Here is an 18,096-nt window from a genome sequence, read left to right as displayed (position 1 = left end):
AAGGAAATGGCAACCCACTCTAGTACTCTTGCCTGGAGAATCCCATGGAGGAAGGAGCCTGGTAGGCTACAGTCCATGGGGTCGCAAAAAGTCGGACACGACTGAGCGACTTCACTTCACTTCAGGGTTCAGAGATGGAGTGATGGCTGGTACACGCTAGATGGGAGATGATGCAGGAGTTGAAACTCTATCAGAGAGCCTTCCAACTAGGCCTCAGAACTCTGGGGCTCTGGAGGACAGAGGATGAGCCTGGGTCCTGGCAGAAGCCACCCCCCTGCCCCATTGCCCTCCTCCACTGAGACGCCTGGCCTTCACTTTTTCAGGCTACCGTGTACAGTCTTTATGCAACACGACCTCGGACACCGTATGTGCCTCCTGCGAGAGCAGCACATACACCCAGCTCTGGAACTTGGTCACCGCATGCTTCAGCTGTAACTCGCGCTGCAGCTCTGGTGAGTTGGCTCAGAGTGAGGGGTGGTCCCAGGCATCCTCTCCTGGCCCCCATGAACTCCAGCCCCTTTGCCCTTGAGCTGGCTGGGCTTATTCTAGACCTTTGTTTTCATGCCTGAGGGCAGATGTGCAGTAAAGCACCTCACTGTTTATCATCCTCTTCAATAGCCCCTTGGGGCAGGCCGGCCAAGAGCAGCAGTGGGGAAACGGTGCCCGTTGTTAGAGTTGAGGACGTTGTGCCTGGGAAAGTAGGTGTGCTTGTTCATACTGTGACGGAGACTCTGTGGCCAGCAGTCTTTAAGCCCCATCCTGAGGCCGGTGCAGAGGTCTGCTGTCTGTGGGTGGTGGGGCTGGGTGGAAAGACAGAGTGGGTGTGGCCGGCGAAGGGAGGCGTGACCCTTGGCTGTCTTCTCCTTTCTCTAGACCAGGTGGAAACTCAAGCCTGCACAACGAAACAGAATCGCATCTGCACCTGCAAGCCAGGCTGGTACTGCACCCTAGGGAGGCAGGAGGGCTGCCGGCTGTGCGCGGCGCTGCGCAAATGTGCCCCCGGCTCTGGCGTGGTCAAACCAGGTATGGGGCCAGGGCCAGAGGGCCTTGGGGTACCCCCTTGGGTCTCTCCTTCCTAGGAACATCATCAGGGCGGCCAGGTGCTGGTTACCCATCTGTCCACTTGTCCCAATTCATTCTTCCCTCAAGCCCTCCTGATCAGGCACCTCCTGTGTGCTAGGCCCTGGGGATCCAGAGAAGATCAAATTAAACCCCAAGCTACTGGAAAGTCAGGTGGTGCCTCAGGAAGACAAAGTCACTAGAATTAGTTAAGGACAGACTGCCCAGGGTTGTGTGTATGTGTGTGTGTGTGTGTGTCTGTGTGTGTCTGTGTGTGTGTGTGTGTGTCTGTGTGTGTGTGTGTCTGTGTCTGTGTCTGTGTGTGTGTGTCTGTGTCTGTGTGTGTGTGTGTGTGTGTGTGTGTGTGTGTGTGTTATGAAGGGGTGGAGGTGCAGACAGAATCTCTTGCCTCCTCAGACCTCCCCGGGGCTCCATTTCCCTTAGGGCCACGGCCCACCTTTTCCATGGCATATCTGAATTGGTGACACTTTCCAACTTTTTGTGAAGGAACTGCAACAACAAATGTGGAATGTGCTTCCTGTGGCCCGGGGACGTTCTCGGACACAACATCATACACGGATACCTGCAAGCCCCACCGGAAGTGAGTGGCTGCATCCTCTGGTTCTGGAGGAGCAGGGAGGGGCTGTTCCCCGAGTGATCCTGAGGCTTCCAGCACAAATCAGCTGGCTCACAGTGCCTGGGATCTCCTCAGTTACTTCCTTGGGCAGAGGCATTGCCGAGCCTGCTCCAATGTTAGGACTGGTTTATCTGACAATGGGTGGGTGGGTCCCTGAACAGCCTGATGAACAGAAGTTTTGTCCTGGAAGTCAGGGGTGGGGAGCATGGGATAGGTCGGGTGGGGACAGGAAGGGACAGTCTTGAAAGAGGGCGTGGCATGCAAACTCCCTCCCCTATCCCAGTTGCTGTGCCCCTTGCATGTCAGCCTGGCTCCCAGGGGTGAACCCAGCTACCCTGAGTCATTCAGTCTCAATCACGCCTTCTCCCGCAGCTGTAGTTCCGTGGCCATTCCTGGTACTGCATTGACAGATGCGGTCTGCACCTCTGTGCTGCCCACCCGGAAGGTGGCTCGGGGCCCAGCCACCACAAGATCCCAGCACATGGAGCCGACTCTGGGGCCCAGCACAGCTCCAAGCACCTTCCTCCTCCTCCCAAAAGTCCCAAGTCCTCCAAGTTCCCCAGTGGAACAGCCCAACAGAGGGAACATCTCTCTTCCTATTGGTAAGTCTCAAGAGGTCCCATTTATCCTTGCTCCCTCCCTTCTGTCTTAGCATATGTGTGCTAAGTTGCTTCAGTCGTGTCTGACTCTTTGCAACCCCAAGGGCTATAGCCTGCCAAGCTCCACTGTGGGATTTCCCAGGCAAGAATACTGGAATGGGTTGCCATTTCCTCCTCCAGGGGATCTTCCCGACCCAGGGATTGAACCCACATCTCTTATGTCTCCTGCATTGGCAGCCGGGTTCTTTACCACTAGTGCCACCTGGGAAGCCCTCTTAAGAGTCTTGCTGAGAGCTTGTATGGGCTGGACCCTGTGCTCCATCCTGGGATGCAGGTAGCATTGAGACTTGCTTTCTTCCAAGATTTAGTGATGCCACTAAGAATTCCTGGGTGGAGAGACATAGGGTCCCTGTTTTATCTCAAAGTGGAGATGGTCTTCTGGTTGCCATTTCTGATGAAACACTAGGCTTTGACAGTGGGCTGAGCTAGGTCGCTGTGTTGTGGGTTTCCCTTCTGGACTGTACCAGAGGGCTCAAACTCGTGGTCCTCAGGCTGGGTGTGGCCCACAGGCATGTTTTCTTTAGTGCATGGATTTTGGTTTGTTTTGTGATCAAATTTCAGAGTCTCTGCCCTGGGCTTGTCCCTTGCCTGCGACAGCCCCAGTCATCTTTGGTCATTGACTGACCTGGTACATTTGAGTTTCCTTAAAAAAAAATTAATTGATTGATTTGGCTGCGGCTTCCCAGGTGGCACTAGTAGTAAAGAACCCACCTGCCAATGCAAGAGACGTAAGATAAGAGATGCTGGTTTGTTCTGTGGATCAGGAAGATCCCCTGGAGAAGGGCATAGCAATCCACTCCAGTGTTCTTGCCTGGAAAATCCCATGGAGAGAGGAGCCTGGCAGGCTATAGTCCATAGGGTTGCACAGAGTCGGACACCACTGAAGTGACTTAGCACACACGCACTGGGTCGTAGTGGCAACCCTTTGGGCTTTCTAGTTGTGGCACGCTGCCTTAGTCGCTCCAAGCCATGTGAGATCTTAGTTTCCCAACTGGGGATCCAGTCCTCATTCCCTGCTTTACAAAGTAGGTTCTTAACCACTGGACCCCCAGGGAAGTCCCAAGTTTACTTTTTGCAGCTGTTTTGAACTTCTCTTTTCCTTCTAGGACTGATTGTGGGTGTGACAGCATTGGGTCTGCTACTGATAGTCGTCGTGAACTGTGTCATCATGACCCAGAAAAAAAGTAAGATTCCATCCTTCCTTCCTTCATCTCTTTATTCCCTCATTTGTTCAGGAAGTTTTTCTGGGGGGTCTCCTCTGAGTCCAGCACTGGGCACAGCTTTATGGGTCAGACAGAGCTGGGTCTGGTACACCCTGTTCTTAGGAGCTTAGAGCCTGGGGCAGAGGGCATTTCCACTAACTTCTCTAGTAAGAGGTGAGATGCTATCAGGGATATCCAAGAGGTGGGAGTCCAAGATTCTTGTCTAGGAATTCTGGGGGATTCAGCCCTTATGGAGCAGGTGGCATCTGAACTGGGCAAGATTTTGATGGAGACATAAGTGCAGGAAAGAAAGGGCTTGCAGAGCAGTGGGGTGTCGTATGGACAAAGTTGGGCAGGCTGAAGAATGGTGGGTGTGGGGGAGGAGAGGGGAGCAATGTCAGGCCGGCTGGAGGGTTGGGTATGGGGGCTTCTGTGTACCTTGTCTGGTAGGTAATTGCTCTCCCAGGACTGAGCCTAATCTGAAAGCTTTTGCTTGGGTCCCATGCTACCTCTTAGTTAAAAAAGATGTGATCTAAGGAAGTTGCTTACTGACTGGTCCCTTTTCTCCTCTCTGCAGAGAAGCCCTTCTGCCTGCAAGGAGATGCCAAGGTGGTGAGTGCCCCTCTGCCTGCCCCCTCTGCCTCCATGGTATCCTTCCTGCTGGGCCAGGTTGTCCCATAGGAAGTGGTGAATTCTCTAGGTTGGTCTGTCCAGCCTCAGGCAGGATGCAGAGCCCCAGGAGGCTGCAGAAAGACCAGCCAGAGTCTGTTGTGGGGGCTGATAAAGGTGGCATCTGAGCTGGGCAAGATTTTGATGGAGACACGAGTGCAGGAAGGAAAGGACACGCAGAGCAGCAGGTGTGGTATGGACAAAGCAGGGCAGGCTGAAGAATGGTGGGTGTGGGGGAGGGGAGTGAAGCAATGTTGAGCCCAGATGACTGAGTGTGAAAGGCCACATCAGGGAATAGGAGGGTAAGTGGGGTCAGTGGCAAGCATGTGGTCATGGACTCACGCTGTGACCTTGGGCTGACATGAAATTGCTCATGGCTGGTTCCTCACCATTAAGTGTGGACAGTGTCTCAGCCCTGCTTGTAGGACTGTGCCTTTCACCCAGCTGGCAACAATTCTCAGCATCTCCGAGATGTTTACAAAGCACTTCCACATTGTACAGTGGTTTTCAAACTGCGTGCTAGGGTACCCCAGTATTCCACATAGGGTCCTGCCCGGGGCAGTGGGTGGGGAGGGAGTCATCTTTGAGATTGAGATCAAGGCTAGGGGACTGGACCCAGGGCCTCCCCCAACTTCAACCAAAGCAACTCACTTTTGATCATTTTTATGAAGTAGGATCTGTGCAGGATTTTTGCTAGAAACAGAGCACTGACGTTGTATTTCATCAGTTTTCCATCAGGAGGGCATTTGGCTGCAAGTAACCAAAAGCTTAAGGGTGACTTCAAAGGGCTGTATTTTCTGTCAGGGTGTTGGTGATTGCTGGAATGATTCAGCTGCATCCTTCTGTGAGGCCAACAGGACCCCACACTCTGCCATCTTTAGTGTGTTGGCCTTTATTCTCTTGCCTTTGGCCTATGTCATAAGATGGTGATCACCACTGCATATGTGACCTCCAGTCTGAGGCAGGAAAAAGAAGGGAAACAGCCAGATGCATTTTACAGGAAATCAGACCCTTTCCTAGAAGCCCTGAGTACATTTCTTCTTTTGTCTTATTGGCCAAATGGTATCACGTGACCACCTCTAGCTGCAAGGGAGGCTGGAAAGGGTGGTGTTTTGCTTTTCTAGCCTTTATGGTGGAGGAGAACTAGGGAGAGGGCTTGGAAATGGGTGCAGGGTGAGCCAGTACATGGTGTGTACTGCAACCCCATGCCAGGTAGACAGGGCAGGTTTGGTTTTTTTTGCTTGTTTGTTTGTTTTGGATGTGCTGGATTTCAGTTGTGGCCTGTAGTGTTCGTTGTGGCATGCAAGATCTTCTGTTGCAGCACGTGGGATCCAGTTCCCTGACCGGATTGAACCTGGGCTCCCTGCATTGGGAGCACAGAATATTAATTACTGGACGGCCAGGGAAGTCCCTAGGGCAGGTTTTTTACCCAAATTTACAGATGAGGAAACAAGACTCCAGGAGTTCCCTCCATGTCCCCTGCCCTGCTGGGGCAGGGCTTCTCAAACCTGCCTGCTAATTCTTTGTCACGAGGGGCTATCCTATGTATTATAGCTTTTTCAGTGAAATCATTGACATCTCCCTACTTGATCCCAGTAGCACTGCCTCCAAGGAGTGAGAACCAAAGTGTCTCCAGACATTGCAAAATGTTTCCTGGAGGACAGACACCTTCCATTGGGAACCACTGTGCTAGGGGACAGCTCAGCCCTGAGGTTTACACAGGGTTTTGGACTTGGTAGGACCAAACTGGTTTCATCTCCTGATTGTCCCAACAAGAAAAGAAGTACAGAGAGGGAAACTGAATTGCCCAAGGTCACACAGCATTATATCTCTGGATTCCTGGCTAGTGCTTTTTGACATGCCCTACAGTGAAAGTGAAAATCTCTCAGTCATGTCTGGCTCTTTGCGATCCCACAGACTATATAGTCCATGGAATTCTCCAGGGCAGAATACTGGAGTAGGTAGCCATTTGCTTCCCTTCTCCAGGTGATCTTCCCAATCCAGGTCCTCCACATTGCAGGTGGATTCCAGCTGAGCCACAAGGGAAGCCAGACAGAAACGCTGGTTTGGAGGTACAAACCATTTCTCATTCCTCCAGTGTGCCAATGCCATGCCCTCCTTTTTCTAGCTTCAGTTCAGTGACTCTGGAAGCTGAGACCTGGTGGCCCATAGAATAAGTATGCCCTCTAAGCTCCATCCCAGCACCCAACTGCCAACTTATCTTTCCTGGACTGACTATTTCCCAATCTTTGATGCAATAAAGCTGCCTGAGGTGTGGCCCCCACTTCCCCTTTCTGTTTGCTCAGTTTTGTGTTTACCAAGTGTGAACGACTCCACTGCTGTTTGTTGAGTGCTATTGCCAGTGGAGCCCAGGGGTGTGCTGGTAATTGGCCCTCTGGGTCGGGGAGGACCCAAACCCTGATTTATAGAGTTTGCTCATTTCTATGTTATAAACACTCCCACTGTGACTGATTTCAGGAAGCTACTTACGGAATGTAAAGTTGGGAAGAAACACACATAGGTCTGGGCTGGTTCCAGCACCCCACTGGCTAAGCCCCAGGCCAGGCTCTGCATCCTCACACACAGCCCTGTTAGGTACAGGATGTCATCACCCCACTTCACAGATGAGGAAACTGAGATTCAGGGAGCTTCAGGTATCCACATGAGGTTAGACCACTAGCTGACTGGCAGAGCCCAGGTTTGAAACTCATTCTGAATCTGCAGGGCTTGTATTTACCCACCCTCCTGTTTGCCCAGAGCAGACATTCAGAATTGTTCCAGGCATCCCTGTCCCCAGCAGGGACCGCCCTTAGAGGCTGATCTTCAGTCCCTTCAGTCCCCGGGCTCGCACCCCTGCCCTGACCCCTGTGCTCAGCCTGCACTCCACTCTCGTTTCTCCGCCTCCTGGCAGTGGTCCTGTTAACAGCTACGTAGTAACTCTCCTGGCCAGACCAGTGGGGTTGAGAGCATGGTGACTCAGCACCGCCCTGCCCCTCCTGGTAACACCAATGCATGGTGAGACAGTAGCTTCCCTTTGTTCAGAAAAGACTAGCATAACCACATGTATGAGCTCAATCACCCCCACAGACATGCTCATCCACAGGCTCTTGTTTCATAAAGAGGGTGATGTTTATGAGGTGCTAAGCATGGGCCAGGCACAGTACTGAGCATTGCTTAGCCTCATAGCTGTGCTGTGACCCAGGCAGTGTGGTTATTGCCCCGATTTTACAGCCCAGGAATCTCGGGCTCAGAGAAGTTAAATAACTTTCCCAAGGTGACATAGCAAATGAGTGGCCTGAGACACAGACCCAGGAGTGCCTCTTTTCATCACCTCCAGCACACACGCTAGTTGCACCACTCACAGTCATGCGCACGTGCTCCCCACACATGGACACACACATGTGAGCATGCTTCAGACATTTTCCCACCTATACTTATGGGCACGGGAGCTTCAGGGACACACTCTCACACATACAGACAGACACAGGACAGCCAGCAGCTCTGCCAGGGTCTCTGCTCCTACCCATGGTAGGGCCAGGCTGGGACATGATGGGGAGGCTAACTGGGATCCTGTTTGTTGAATGACCCACCTCAGTACCCACCCCCCCCATACCTCCCTGGGGTGCCAACCCAGGACTCAGAATGTATCCGCTCCACTCAGAGCCTGCCTGAACTTTTGCATCTCGTGGCTTTGCGGGGAGGGAGGCAGGCTGTGACCTTTGGGGGTTTCTGTTCTGCCTGGCCCTTACCACCAACAGAAAGGCGGGACGCAGGCTGAAAAGCCCCTTCTCTGGGGGATGTGAGGGATGACCTTTGGATGTTTCTTCTCCTGTTCCTGCTCCCCTGCCTGTCCACGCTCAGACCAGGGTCAGGGGTGGGGGCCAATACCAAGGTTAGACCATCTGAGCAAAGAAAGGTTCAGGATGAACTTGAAATGCCCTCCCTTCCTCCACAGTCGAGGGTGGTGAGCCAGGGAGGCAGGACTCAGTCGGAAGCATGCGGCTGTGGTATACCAAGAGGGGCTGCCCCTGCCCCTTCCATGGACCCGCTGTGGGATACTAAGAAAGGACTCACCCATTCTGGGCCTCCGTGGCCTCATGGGGACTGCTTTCAAGGGATCCTCCCAGCCTGAGAGTCTGCGAGCCGGCCTGCGGATATGCAGGGCTCGGGGGGGACTGGGGGCCTGGGGCTTGCAGAGATTGGCACCTGAGTCCTTCCTGTGTTCTCCACCTCTGTCTGACCTCACCTCCCCGACCCTGCCAGGCTGCACCCTTCTAGCACTCATTCACCTCAGTTCTCAGTCTACCCTGGACCCTCTCATCCTGGACAGGGGTTGAGAATGTGGCCCCTCGGTCTTTTTCTTTCTAGAATCCAGTGATCGCCCAGAACCCTAAGGCAAGGGCTTGTGCACCTGGTCAGTTGTAGACAGGTAGCCAACCACCTCGGAGTGACATTTCTAGCACAGGTGTCTGAAAATGGGGCACCTTGTCTTGAGCTTCCAGGGACAGAACCCCAAACACCCAAGAATGGTGTAGGTTTTAGCCCAGATGCACCATGTCCTAACTGTGTGACCTTGGGCAAGTAACTCAACCTCTCTGGGCTTCGGCTTCTATATCTGCAAAGCAAGGATAACATTGGGCTGTATAGATAATGTCTGGAAGGGCTTCAGCACAGTGCTTGGCATTGGATGGATTCAAGTGTCAGCTAATATTTTATTATGGTTGTTGTTGTGACTTGTGTTTTAAGAGAAAAAGATGGAGAATCACAGAACAGCTTGGGGAATAGAATCTGCAAAGTGTCACTGAGACTGCAAGACTGAGAGCCCTAAATGAGAGGACTGTCTACACTGGATTGAGGGCCAGCAGACTTTTTCTGTAAAGGTCCAGACAGTCAATATTGTAGGCTTTTTTGATCCTCTGACCTCTGTTATCGCTTCTCAATTCTGACATTGCGTGGGAAAGTAGCCACAAACATGAGATTAACAAATGGAGATGGCTGTGTGCCAAGAAAACTATATTTATGGACACCAGTGTTTGAACTTCATGTAACTTTGTATCATGAAATATTGTTCCTTAAATATTTTTTCAACCATTTAAAAATGTAAAAAGTATTCTTAGCTCACAGCCTGTACAGAAACAGCAGCAGACCACACTTGGCCCATGGCAGTAGTTTGCTAAGCCCTTATGTTTTTTACGACTATGCTGGTCTTCGTTGGTATGCATGGGCTTTCTCTAGTTCCGGAGAGTAGGGGCTGCTCTCTGGCTGTGGTGCTTTGGCTTCTTGTTTTGGTAACTTCTCTTATTGTGGAGCATGGGCTCTAGGCACGTGGGCTTCAGTAGTTGTGGCATGCTCTGTGGCATGTGGAATATTCCTGGACCAGGGATCGAACCTGTGTTCTGTGCATTGGCAGGTGGATTCTCAACCACTGGACCACCAGGGAAGTACAGAGCTCTGATTTAACAAACCCTTGATGGGTGCTTAATATGGAACAGGCACTGTTGTTAGTGCTTTACAAAACTTCAGTCATTTAATCTTCCCAATAACCCTGGGAGGTAGCTTTATTATTCTTTCATTTCTAGAGAAAAAAAAAAAAAACCAGAGGCACAGAGAGGTTAAGTAACTTGTTCAAGGTTGCAGAGCTAGTCAGTGATGGAGTCATGGCTTGCACACTTATGGTCTCGTTCCAGGCTCCATGCCCTTGGCTGCTAGGCTGGGCCACATCACCCCATGACCTTAGGAGAGTCATTTTTCTTATCTGGGCCTCTGCTTCTTTATGCAAAATGAGGATGAGAACCCTGCCTCACCTCTCAGACTGTTCAGTAAACAGGGCCATGTGGCCCCTGCCCTCCTAGGGCTCACACTCCAGAGGTTAATCATAGAAGCCGCAGAGAATCACACGTCGTAAAAGTGCTGTGCATGGAGAGAAGGTGCAGAAGTGCCGTGTAAACTGTGAAGTGCTAATGGTGGTGAGAGGGATGAGGGGGCGAGGAGCCAGCTGATGGGTTCCCCAACTCCCTCCTCCCCATGCAGCCACACCTGCCCGCCAACAAGGCCCAAGGTGCCCCAGGCCCTGAGCAACAGCACCTGCTGACCACGGCGCCAAGCTCCAGCAGCAGTTCCCTGGAGAGCTCGACCAGCACCACGGACAAGAGGGCCCCCACCAGGTCCCAGCTGCAGTCGCCAGGCGTGGAAAAGGCCAGCACGTCGGGGGAGGCTCCGACCAGCTGCAGTAGCTCAGGTAAGAGGCAGGAGCTTCCCCGCCCCTGCCCCCGGCTTCATCCCCTGCAGGCACACACCCCCCACCTGCCACTCCCCTCTCACTCCCCGCGCCCCCCCCCCCCTCCCCGCCATGTTTCTTCCTGGTTTCTGTCTGAGCCAATGAGTCCTGGGCTGCCCCTGCAGGACACTGGATGCCCTGCACCACCAGCCTGGGCTCCCCTCCAGCCTCCCTTCCACCACCCTCTCAGGTGCTACTGAACCACAGGCTTCTTTCTGTTTTTGGAGTCCACCAAGTACCTCCAACCCTTGCTCTGTGTGTTCTCCCACACACAGAAGAAGCACCCTTCCTTCTAAACCATTTCAGATTGTCCTCTGAGTCCCTGGTATCCAGGCAGGGAGTCTTTTTATAAAATACAAAAATATGTAAAATGGCATATAACAATATTATATTTCAATGCTATGTTCTATAAATATTGCATATCATATATTAAGAAAATATTGATCTATATTAATGTTATATAAGATATATTATATATAACATATAATATAATATTATGGCTTCCCAGGTGGCTCAGTGGTAAAGAACCCTCCTGCAAAGCAGGAGACACAGGTTCAATCCCTTGGTTGGGAAGATCCTCCTGGAGAAGGAAATGACAACTTACTCCAAGTATTCTTGCCTGGGAAATCCCATGGACAGAGGAGCCTGGTGGCCTATATATAGTCTATGGGGTCACAAAGAATTGGACATGACTTAGTGACTAAACAATAACAACAACAATGATATGATATTATATATAGATATTATATTTATATGAGGGTTATATCACTATATTAATATTCTAGATTAATGCTATATATAATATATAGCATATAGCACAAATTGCTATATTAATATTATAATGTCTCAATTATATTTGTTGTATATTATGTGTTATATTGTATTTTATATGATATTACTATATATGGTATATAATATATTTATTAATACATAATATTAATATTGCATTCTAATATGTCATTATATTATATGTGCTAAGCCACTTCAGTCGTGTCCGACTCTCTGCCACCCCATGAACTGTAGCCTGCCAGGCTCCCCTGTCCATGGGATTTCCCAAGCAAGATTACTGGAATGGGTTATCATTTCCTTCTCCAGGGGATCTTCCTGATCCAGGGATCAAACCTGAGTCTCCAGCTTAGCAGGCAGATTCTTTACCACTGAGCCACATGGGAAGCCCCTATTATATATTATAGTTATATTATTACTATATAGTACATTGTGTTTCCTCATCCTATTAGATGAGGAAACTGAGGCCCAGAGATTAAACAGCTTATTCAAGGGCACACCCAATAAACAGAAGAGCCAGAAGTCACCCCTGGGCTCTTGGGGGACAGGGTTGGGCTGAATGAGTAGATGATACCCCTGGTCTCCACCTGCTATGCCTGTTGTCTGGTCCCTTTGGGACTGAGGCATCAGGACTGGGCCCTGCTTACAGTCTGCATTTTGCCCTGGGCCTGGTCTGTGACTACTGTCATCCCTGGTGGGCATTGGCAGTGCCCACATTGGACAAGGCCCCTGGGTGGAGTCCTGCAGAAAGCTTGGGGCTTCCTCGAGCATGTTTTGTACTGAGAGGCCAAGCCCACTGGCCTGCATCTCCCCCTCTCACCTGGCAGTTCTGGCTGGCAGGTCAAGGAATGACCGTGAACTTGGGTCATTCCTAGATGCCTTCCCAGCAGTTCTGGTGCTGTGAGACTCTGAGCAGGTTCCTTAACCCACTGAGCCTCAGTTTCCTGGTCTAGAGGTGAGCATGGCATCTCCTGGGCAGGACTGCGACAGCCTTCCCTCCCTGCCACCTGACTTGGGGACATTTCCCATCATAGCCCACCCTCATCAGTGTGAGGTCTCACCAGTGCCCCCACTGCAGCCTGAGAACTCCCCAGTGAAGGACTGGGTCAGTGCCTGCAACATAGCCAGTGGCCCTAAACGTTTGTCAAGTGAATAAATGAGATCCAAACATAAACTCCTGGTCTTTGCCCACCTCTTAGATTCATCTTCCTGCATTCTTAGCGACACCTCTTCCATACCCAGTGTGGTGTGGCTTCCTCTTTGGAGACCTGTGTCTCTGTCTGCCCACCCCATCTACCCTCTGTCTCTCTTCCGTTCCCCTCCTGAGTCTCTGGCCTCTGCACCCCACTTCTCTCCCTCTCACCCAGCACCTCTCCCCACCGTGGCAACGTGGCAACGGGTAAACCTCAGGTCTCTGCCCCCTCCTGCTTCCCTATCTGCCCCCGCAGTGTCTCATTCACGGTATGCAAAGGCCACGGTGAGCTAGGTGACATTTGGGTGCCATGAAGGCACGGTATGGAAATTTCCTTCCACCCCGTGATTTCAGCTCCCCATCCCCACCCTTGCTTCTTTGGGGCTGCATTTTTTTGTTTTTTGTTTTGTTTCGTTAATGCTTTTTATTTGATTTTGTTTTTAAGTCTTTTTTTTGGGCAGTGAATTAAAAAAAAATTTTTTTTTTAAACTTTTTATTTTCTATTAGGGGTATATCAGTATGGATACTTTTCACTTCTATTGGGGTATCACAATGTCATGATAGTTTCAGGTGAACAGTGAAGGGGCTCAGCCATACAAATGTGTGTGCCCATTCTCCCCCAAAGTCCCCTCCTATCCAGGCTACCACAAGTTCAGAATCTCTGATTCTTTGTGGGGAGTGTGTTTTGTTCTTCAAACACCTTCACTTGCCTTATGTGGTTGGCGCCTTCCGTCTATGGGGTAAATCGGGCAGGATATTCTTATTTGACAAATGAAGAAACTGAGGCACACAAAGGTTCAAGCGGCTTGTCCAAGAGTACACAGCAAAGCTGGGCTGGCACAGGGGCCTATGCTCCTGGCCCAGTGCTCTTTCCCATGTGTCCGAATCTGCCTCTTGGATAGGAGACAGGCTGTGAAGACACTCCTCTCTCCAAGAATCCCCCACCGACTGCCCTCTCTTGTCTTGTGTTTAGCAGAGGCATCTTCTGGTGGCCACGGGACCCAGGTCAACGTCACCTGCATTGTCAATGTTTGCAGCAGCCCTGATCACAGCTCGCAGTGCCCCTCCCAGGCCAGCTCCACGAGGGACACAGACGCCAGCACCCCCAAGTCCCCGAAAGAGGAGCAGGTCCCCTTCTCCAGGGAGGAGCGCCCCTTTCAGTCCCAGCCGGGGGCTCCAGAGACTCTGCCGCGGGGCCTGGAGGAGAAGCCCCTGCCACTCGGTGTGCCTGATGCGGGAATGAAGCCCAGCTAACCCAGCTGGCTGCGGGCTGTGCCAGCGCTGAGCGGGGCCCAACCTCTGGGGCTTCTCCGCCCCTCCCCTCCCCCAGGACTCTGTCTGTTTCTGGGCCAAATTCCTTTGTGCACAGCCTCAGCCTTCCTCTCACCTGCAGGCAGAAGGATGAGGCGGGGAGAGTTATGATGGGTCCTGTCTTGGTGTGTGTCTAACTTGGAAGGCTGGCGGACACAAATGTGCTGGGCAGCCGGGAACGAGCCCTTGCCTCTCTGAGAGCTGCCCCCCAGCCGGTTCTGCAGTCTTGGCTTCTGGAGCCCTTGTTGTTTCGGGGTTTTATTAATATTGTTTTTTAATCCCTGGACTCTACTCCGCTCTGGCTTCTTGTCAGGGAGGAAGGATGCTGTGTGTATCAGTGGAGAGAGAGAGTGGAGAAAGGACAGGCCTTTAGCCTGAATGGGAGACTGCAGGATGGTTCCAGTGAGGGTGGCCGTGTGCCATTAAGTCAAATGGTTCTATGCAGGGAGAGGGTGGCGACCCCTATAAGGGTCCCCCAGGTTAGCTCAGGACCCTGGGCAGCACCACCCCCAAACCGACTCCTGCTATCTCCATCTCATACCATGGGCTAAAAACTGGATGCTCAGAGGGCCCGGGCAGGCAGCCTTTTGAATGAGTGTCATGACCTGGTTAAGACGCCAGACCTCTAACCAGAAATCTTCCAGTTTAAACTTGTGGCAATAAAAAAAAAAAAGCACCATGGCACAGACAAACAAGCCACAGTGTAACAAAGCCAGACTCGGGGTTTGCATCCTCTGCCTTTGACCTTCACTCCCGTTTACCCACAGTGCCAGCTTCCCCTCCCCCACTGTCTAGTGTGGGGCTTCAAGGCCACACCTTTTCCTATCAGGGAATTTCAGGAACTGGAGATGATTGAGGCCCCGCAGCCATCTCCTCCTACCTCAGCCTGGACCTTCCTCTTTTGCCTCCCGAAGGGGTGTACCTATTTCTCTCGATGCCCCCTCCTGCTGTGCCTGAAGTCCCAGGTCCCAGTGGAGCCTCAGAGCCGCTTTGGTACTGGGCCCGCTGAGGTCCTGGGTGGACATGAGATGCTGAGAGCAGGTCTTATGTCTGCGTGTCTGTGTTGTATGTTGTGGTTCTGTGACCCGTGTTGTCAGGTCAAATGGCCTTCCAGGAACTGAAGTGCTGAAGCCAACACTTGGGCCAATGGATTTTTCCCCATTAAGGAGTCCCCCCACTCCCCAAAATATGTGCCCAGGCCCTGCAGACAATGGACAAGTGAGGCCTTAGCCACATTCTGGAAGGAAGGGGGATGGGGGCCTCCTTGAGAAGACAGCTGGATCCCATATACTTGGATCCCTTGTTGAAAAATTCCACTGAATTTGAATTTGGCAGCTGAACTTTTAGAGGGTAGGAGAAGCCCAGCCATTACCCTGCAGTGAAGAAAGGCTTCCCACGCTGGAATCAAGATGTCCCTGTTCCTGGACTGGCCAGAGTCTCCAACCGCATTGGACCCTTTGCAGCCGTGGAGCACTTCTGCCCCCTAGTGGACTGTTCTGGGAGGACCTCAGGCTTCCTTGCTGTCACCTTGCTGTGGAGGACCTCACCTTGCTGTCAGAGTGGGGATGAACTACGAGACTCTGGGTGTGGCCTCATTTTGTTACCAGAGTAGCCACTAGACCCTTGGTCAAAACCCATCGACCCCCTCCCTTGAACAGGAGCTCACATATACCTTTAAGTCACAGGGTTGGGACACGAAGAAAGAAACTATAGGAAGAGAAAAACAAAAATTGGATAGAACCAGCTGAAACCAAGATGGAGATGCATCTGACCTCCAGCAGACCCCGAGTCTCAGTTGACACTGAGTGAACTCCGGGAGTTGGTGATGGACAGGGAGGCCTGGCATGCTGCGATTCATGGGGTTGCAAAGAGTCGGACACGACTGAGCGACTGAACTGAACTGAACTTACTACATTAGCTACTAAATGACATACCTACTGGTTGCCGTGACCAGGAATCACTGACCAAAAAAGGACAGAAAAGAGGTGGCACCCCATTTCTAGGAAAACCCTGCCTCTTTCCCAGAAAAGGAGAGCATTTGCCTCCCCATCATTCCTCGCACTCTTCCCCCCATTGTTCTTGACAGCAAATCTGGCTCCCCATTAAGGCGAGAAGTTTGTTTATGAACGGTTAATAAGTTCCCACTTCTCCATTCTCTGACCGATGAATAAAGCTTGTACTGCTGTAATCTCAGCTTCCATTTTGGGTTTGGTTGTGTGTACCCAAGCAGAAAAAGAAACTTCTCTGCCAAGGAAGGGGGCCTTGGCCAGTCTAGGGCCCAAGTGCTGGAGGGAGTCCATTTGACCTAACTGATAACAATTTCGCCAGCTTGTGGGCTTGTGTTGATCCCAAGGACAAGGAGAGTTTGCACTGTATGTATTCTGGACAGCATTCCTGCTTATGAATAAACCTTTTATTTGTTTTTTACTTTGACTGCTGGCTTTGTCTTCAGGTCTGAGCTGGGGTGTGTCCTTGGTCCTGGCGCCTGTCACCAAGGTAAGGGGGAGAATGGGTCTTGGCCACTAGAGTCTGATAAGGCCATTCTGTGCCAGACCCCAGAAGCACCCACGTTACCGTTGCCCTTGCCGAGAGCCTGGCCACTTCCTGAGGCATGGAATGGACAATGCTTTTTGTCCAGAACCACCCAGCTGGCCTCCAAATAGGCCCTCAGCACACATCCCATCCATTGCCTTGGTCTCTCAGCCTGCCCTTGGGGTTGGGGTGGTTTCTGCAGGTCTGCTCATGCATGTGCAGCCCCGTACTCACTCAGGGGAACAAGACTCTGGACTCCAGGAGGCCCCAGTCACTGGGTACTCCAATTGTAAGCAGATAAGTTAGGGCTCCTTGGAGAAAGAGAAGGCATGGCTTTCTTGACAGAAGAGAAACCATTTTGTGAGCCTAAGTCTAGCCACAATGCTTGTGCTTGAACCGGCCTCAGTAACTACTGATCTTAAAGGAATAGAAGAATGGAGAAACAAAGGACTGTTGTAGGGCAAGAGAAGTGACAATAGCAAAGATGATGTACCAGTTCTAAAGACCCCCAGTTCTGTTTCACTGGTAAAGATTAGCCTGAAATGCTCAACCACCAGATCAAACGGAACCTGAGGGGTGATGATGTTGACCTTCTCTGACCATTGTAACTTCAATCAACTTAGGCTCAACTTAAAAACTTGGACTCTGCCTACAGCTCAGGCCCCTTCATGACTATATGTGTGACTTTAGCTTAAAACTTCCCCAAGTTTTCTATTCAGGGGGACATTACTTGTGGAAAGATCTCTGGTGTTCTCCTTACTTACTGCAAATAATCATAAATCCTTCCTGAGACTTCTCTGGCGGCTCAGTGATTAAGACTTCTAACTCCCAACGCAAGAGGCGCAGGTTCGATCCCCAGCTGAGGAACTCAGATACTGTATGTCACTCAGCACAGCCAAAAATGAATAAATAAATAAAAATAAAAATGTAAATACATAAAAATAAAAGGGAGAAATTGAAGTAATAATAAATACTTCCTTCTCCTGATCTTTGACTTGGTTGTCTTTTGGTTCAATACTCACCAAGAGGCAAACTCAGTTTTTGGGTAACAAGCAGAGCACAGGGGCTGGAACAGAGGAGGGCCCTGGCCACAGCCAGGGGCTCAAAGGAAGGGCTCCTAAGACATAAGCAGGAGTTTTCCAGAATAAAGGATTCGGAGGTGGTTGCCAGCAAAGGGGTTTCCTTATGTCAGGGCCTGAAGGGGAGAGAGACTCTGGCCCATGAGTTCATTCAGCCTCCTGCCCTGCTCTCTGACACTCCCTCACCAGACCCGTTTTCATCGGTGGTTTCTTGGACTTTCTGCTGCTGCTGCTGCTAAGTCGCTTCAGTCGTGTCCGAATCTGTGCGACCCCATAGACAGTAGCCCACCAGGCAACCCCATCCCTGGGATTCTCCAGGCAAGAACACTAGAGTGGGTTGCCATTTCCTTCTCCAAAGCATGAAAGTGAAAAGTGAAAGTGATGTCGCTCAGTCATGTCCGACTCTTAGCGACCCCATGGACTGCAGCCCAGCAGGCTCCTCCGTCCATGGGATTTTCCAGGCAAGAGTACTGGAGTGGGGTGCCATGCCTTCTCCATTGGACTTCCTACTGATGCCAAAAACTCAGCCTCTGTGCACCAGTGCCAAATCAAATCTCAGAGTTTTGGGTGAAGTAGAAAACAATAGTTTTATTGCTTAGCCAGGCAAAGGGGAACACAGCCAGCTTGTGCCCTCAAAACTGTGTGTCCCTATGGTGTGGGAGGGATTTGGTGAGGAGTTTATAGCAAAGGTTC

General features: G+C 51.2%; 1 protein-coding gene across 1 annotated transcript in view; it reads left to right on the top strand.

Moving 5' to 3' along the window:
- TNFRSF1B (TNF receptor superfamily member 1B) overlaps nucleotides 1-16,225 on the top strand; it is a 35,590-nt gene extending 19,365 nt beyond the window's left edge. Inside the window, exons 3-10 of the mRNA XM_018060323.1 lie at nucleotides 324-452; nucleotides 874-1,023; nucleotides 1,567-1,660; nucleotides 2,069-2,298; nucleotides 3,462-3,539; nucleotides 4,135-4,169; nucleotides 10,257-10,464; nucleotides 13,455-16,225. Of these exons, the coding sequence (XP_017915812.1) occupies nucleotides 324-452; nucleotides 874-1,023; nucleotides 1,567-1,660; nucleotides 2,069-2,298; nucleotides 3,462-3,539; nucleotides 4,135-4,169; nucleotides 10,257-10,464; nucleotides 13,455-13,735 (1,205 nt within the window). The 3' untranslated portion in view covers nucleotides 13,736-16,225. The remainder of the gene's footprint in view (nucleotides 1-323; nucleotides 453-873; nucleotides 1,024-1,566; nucleotides 1,661-2,068; nucleotides 2,299-3,461; nucleotides 3,540-4,134; nucleotides 4,170-10,256; nucleotides 10,465-13,454) is intronic.

Source organism: Capra hircus, chromosome 16, assembly GCF_001704415.2.
Source record: "Capra hircus breed San Clemente chromosome 16, ASM170441v1, whole genome shotgun sequence".
Lineage (NCBI taxonomy): Eukaryota > Metazoa > Chordata > Mammalia > Artiodactyla > Bovidae > Capra > Capra hircus.
The sequence above is the reverse complement of the archived record's forward strand: the minus strand, read 5'-3'. Positions and strand labels throughout refer to the sequence as shown.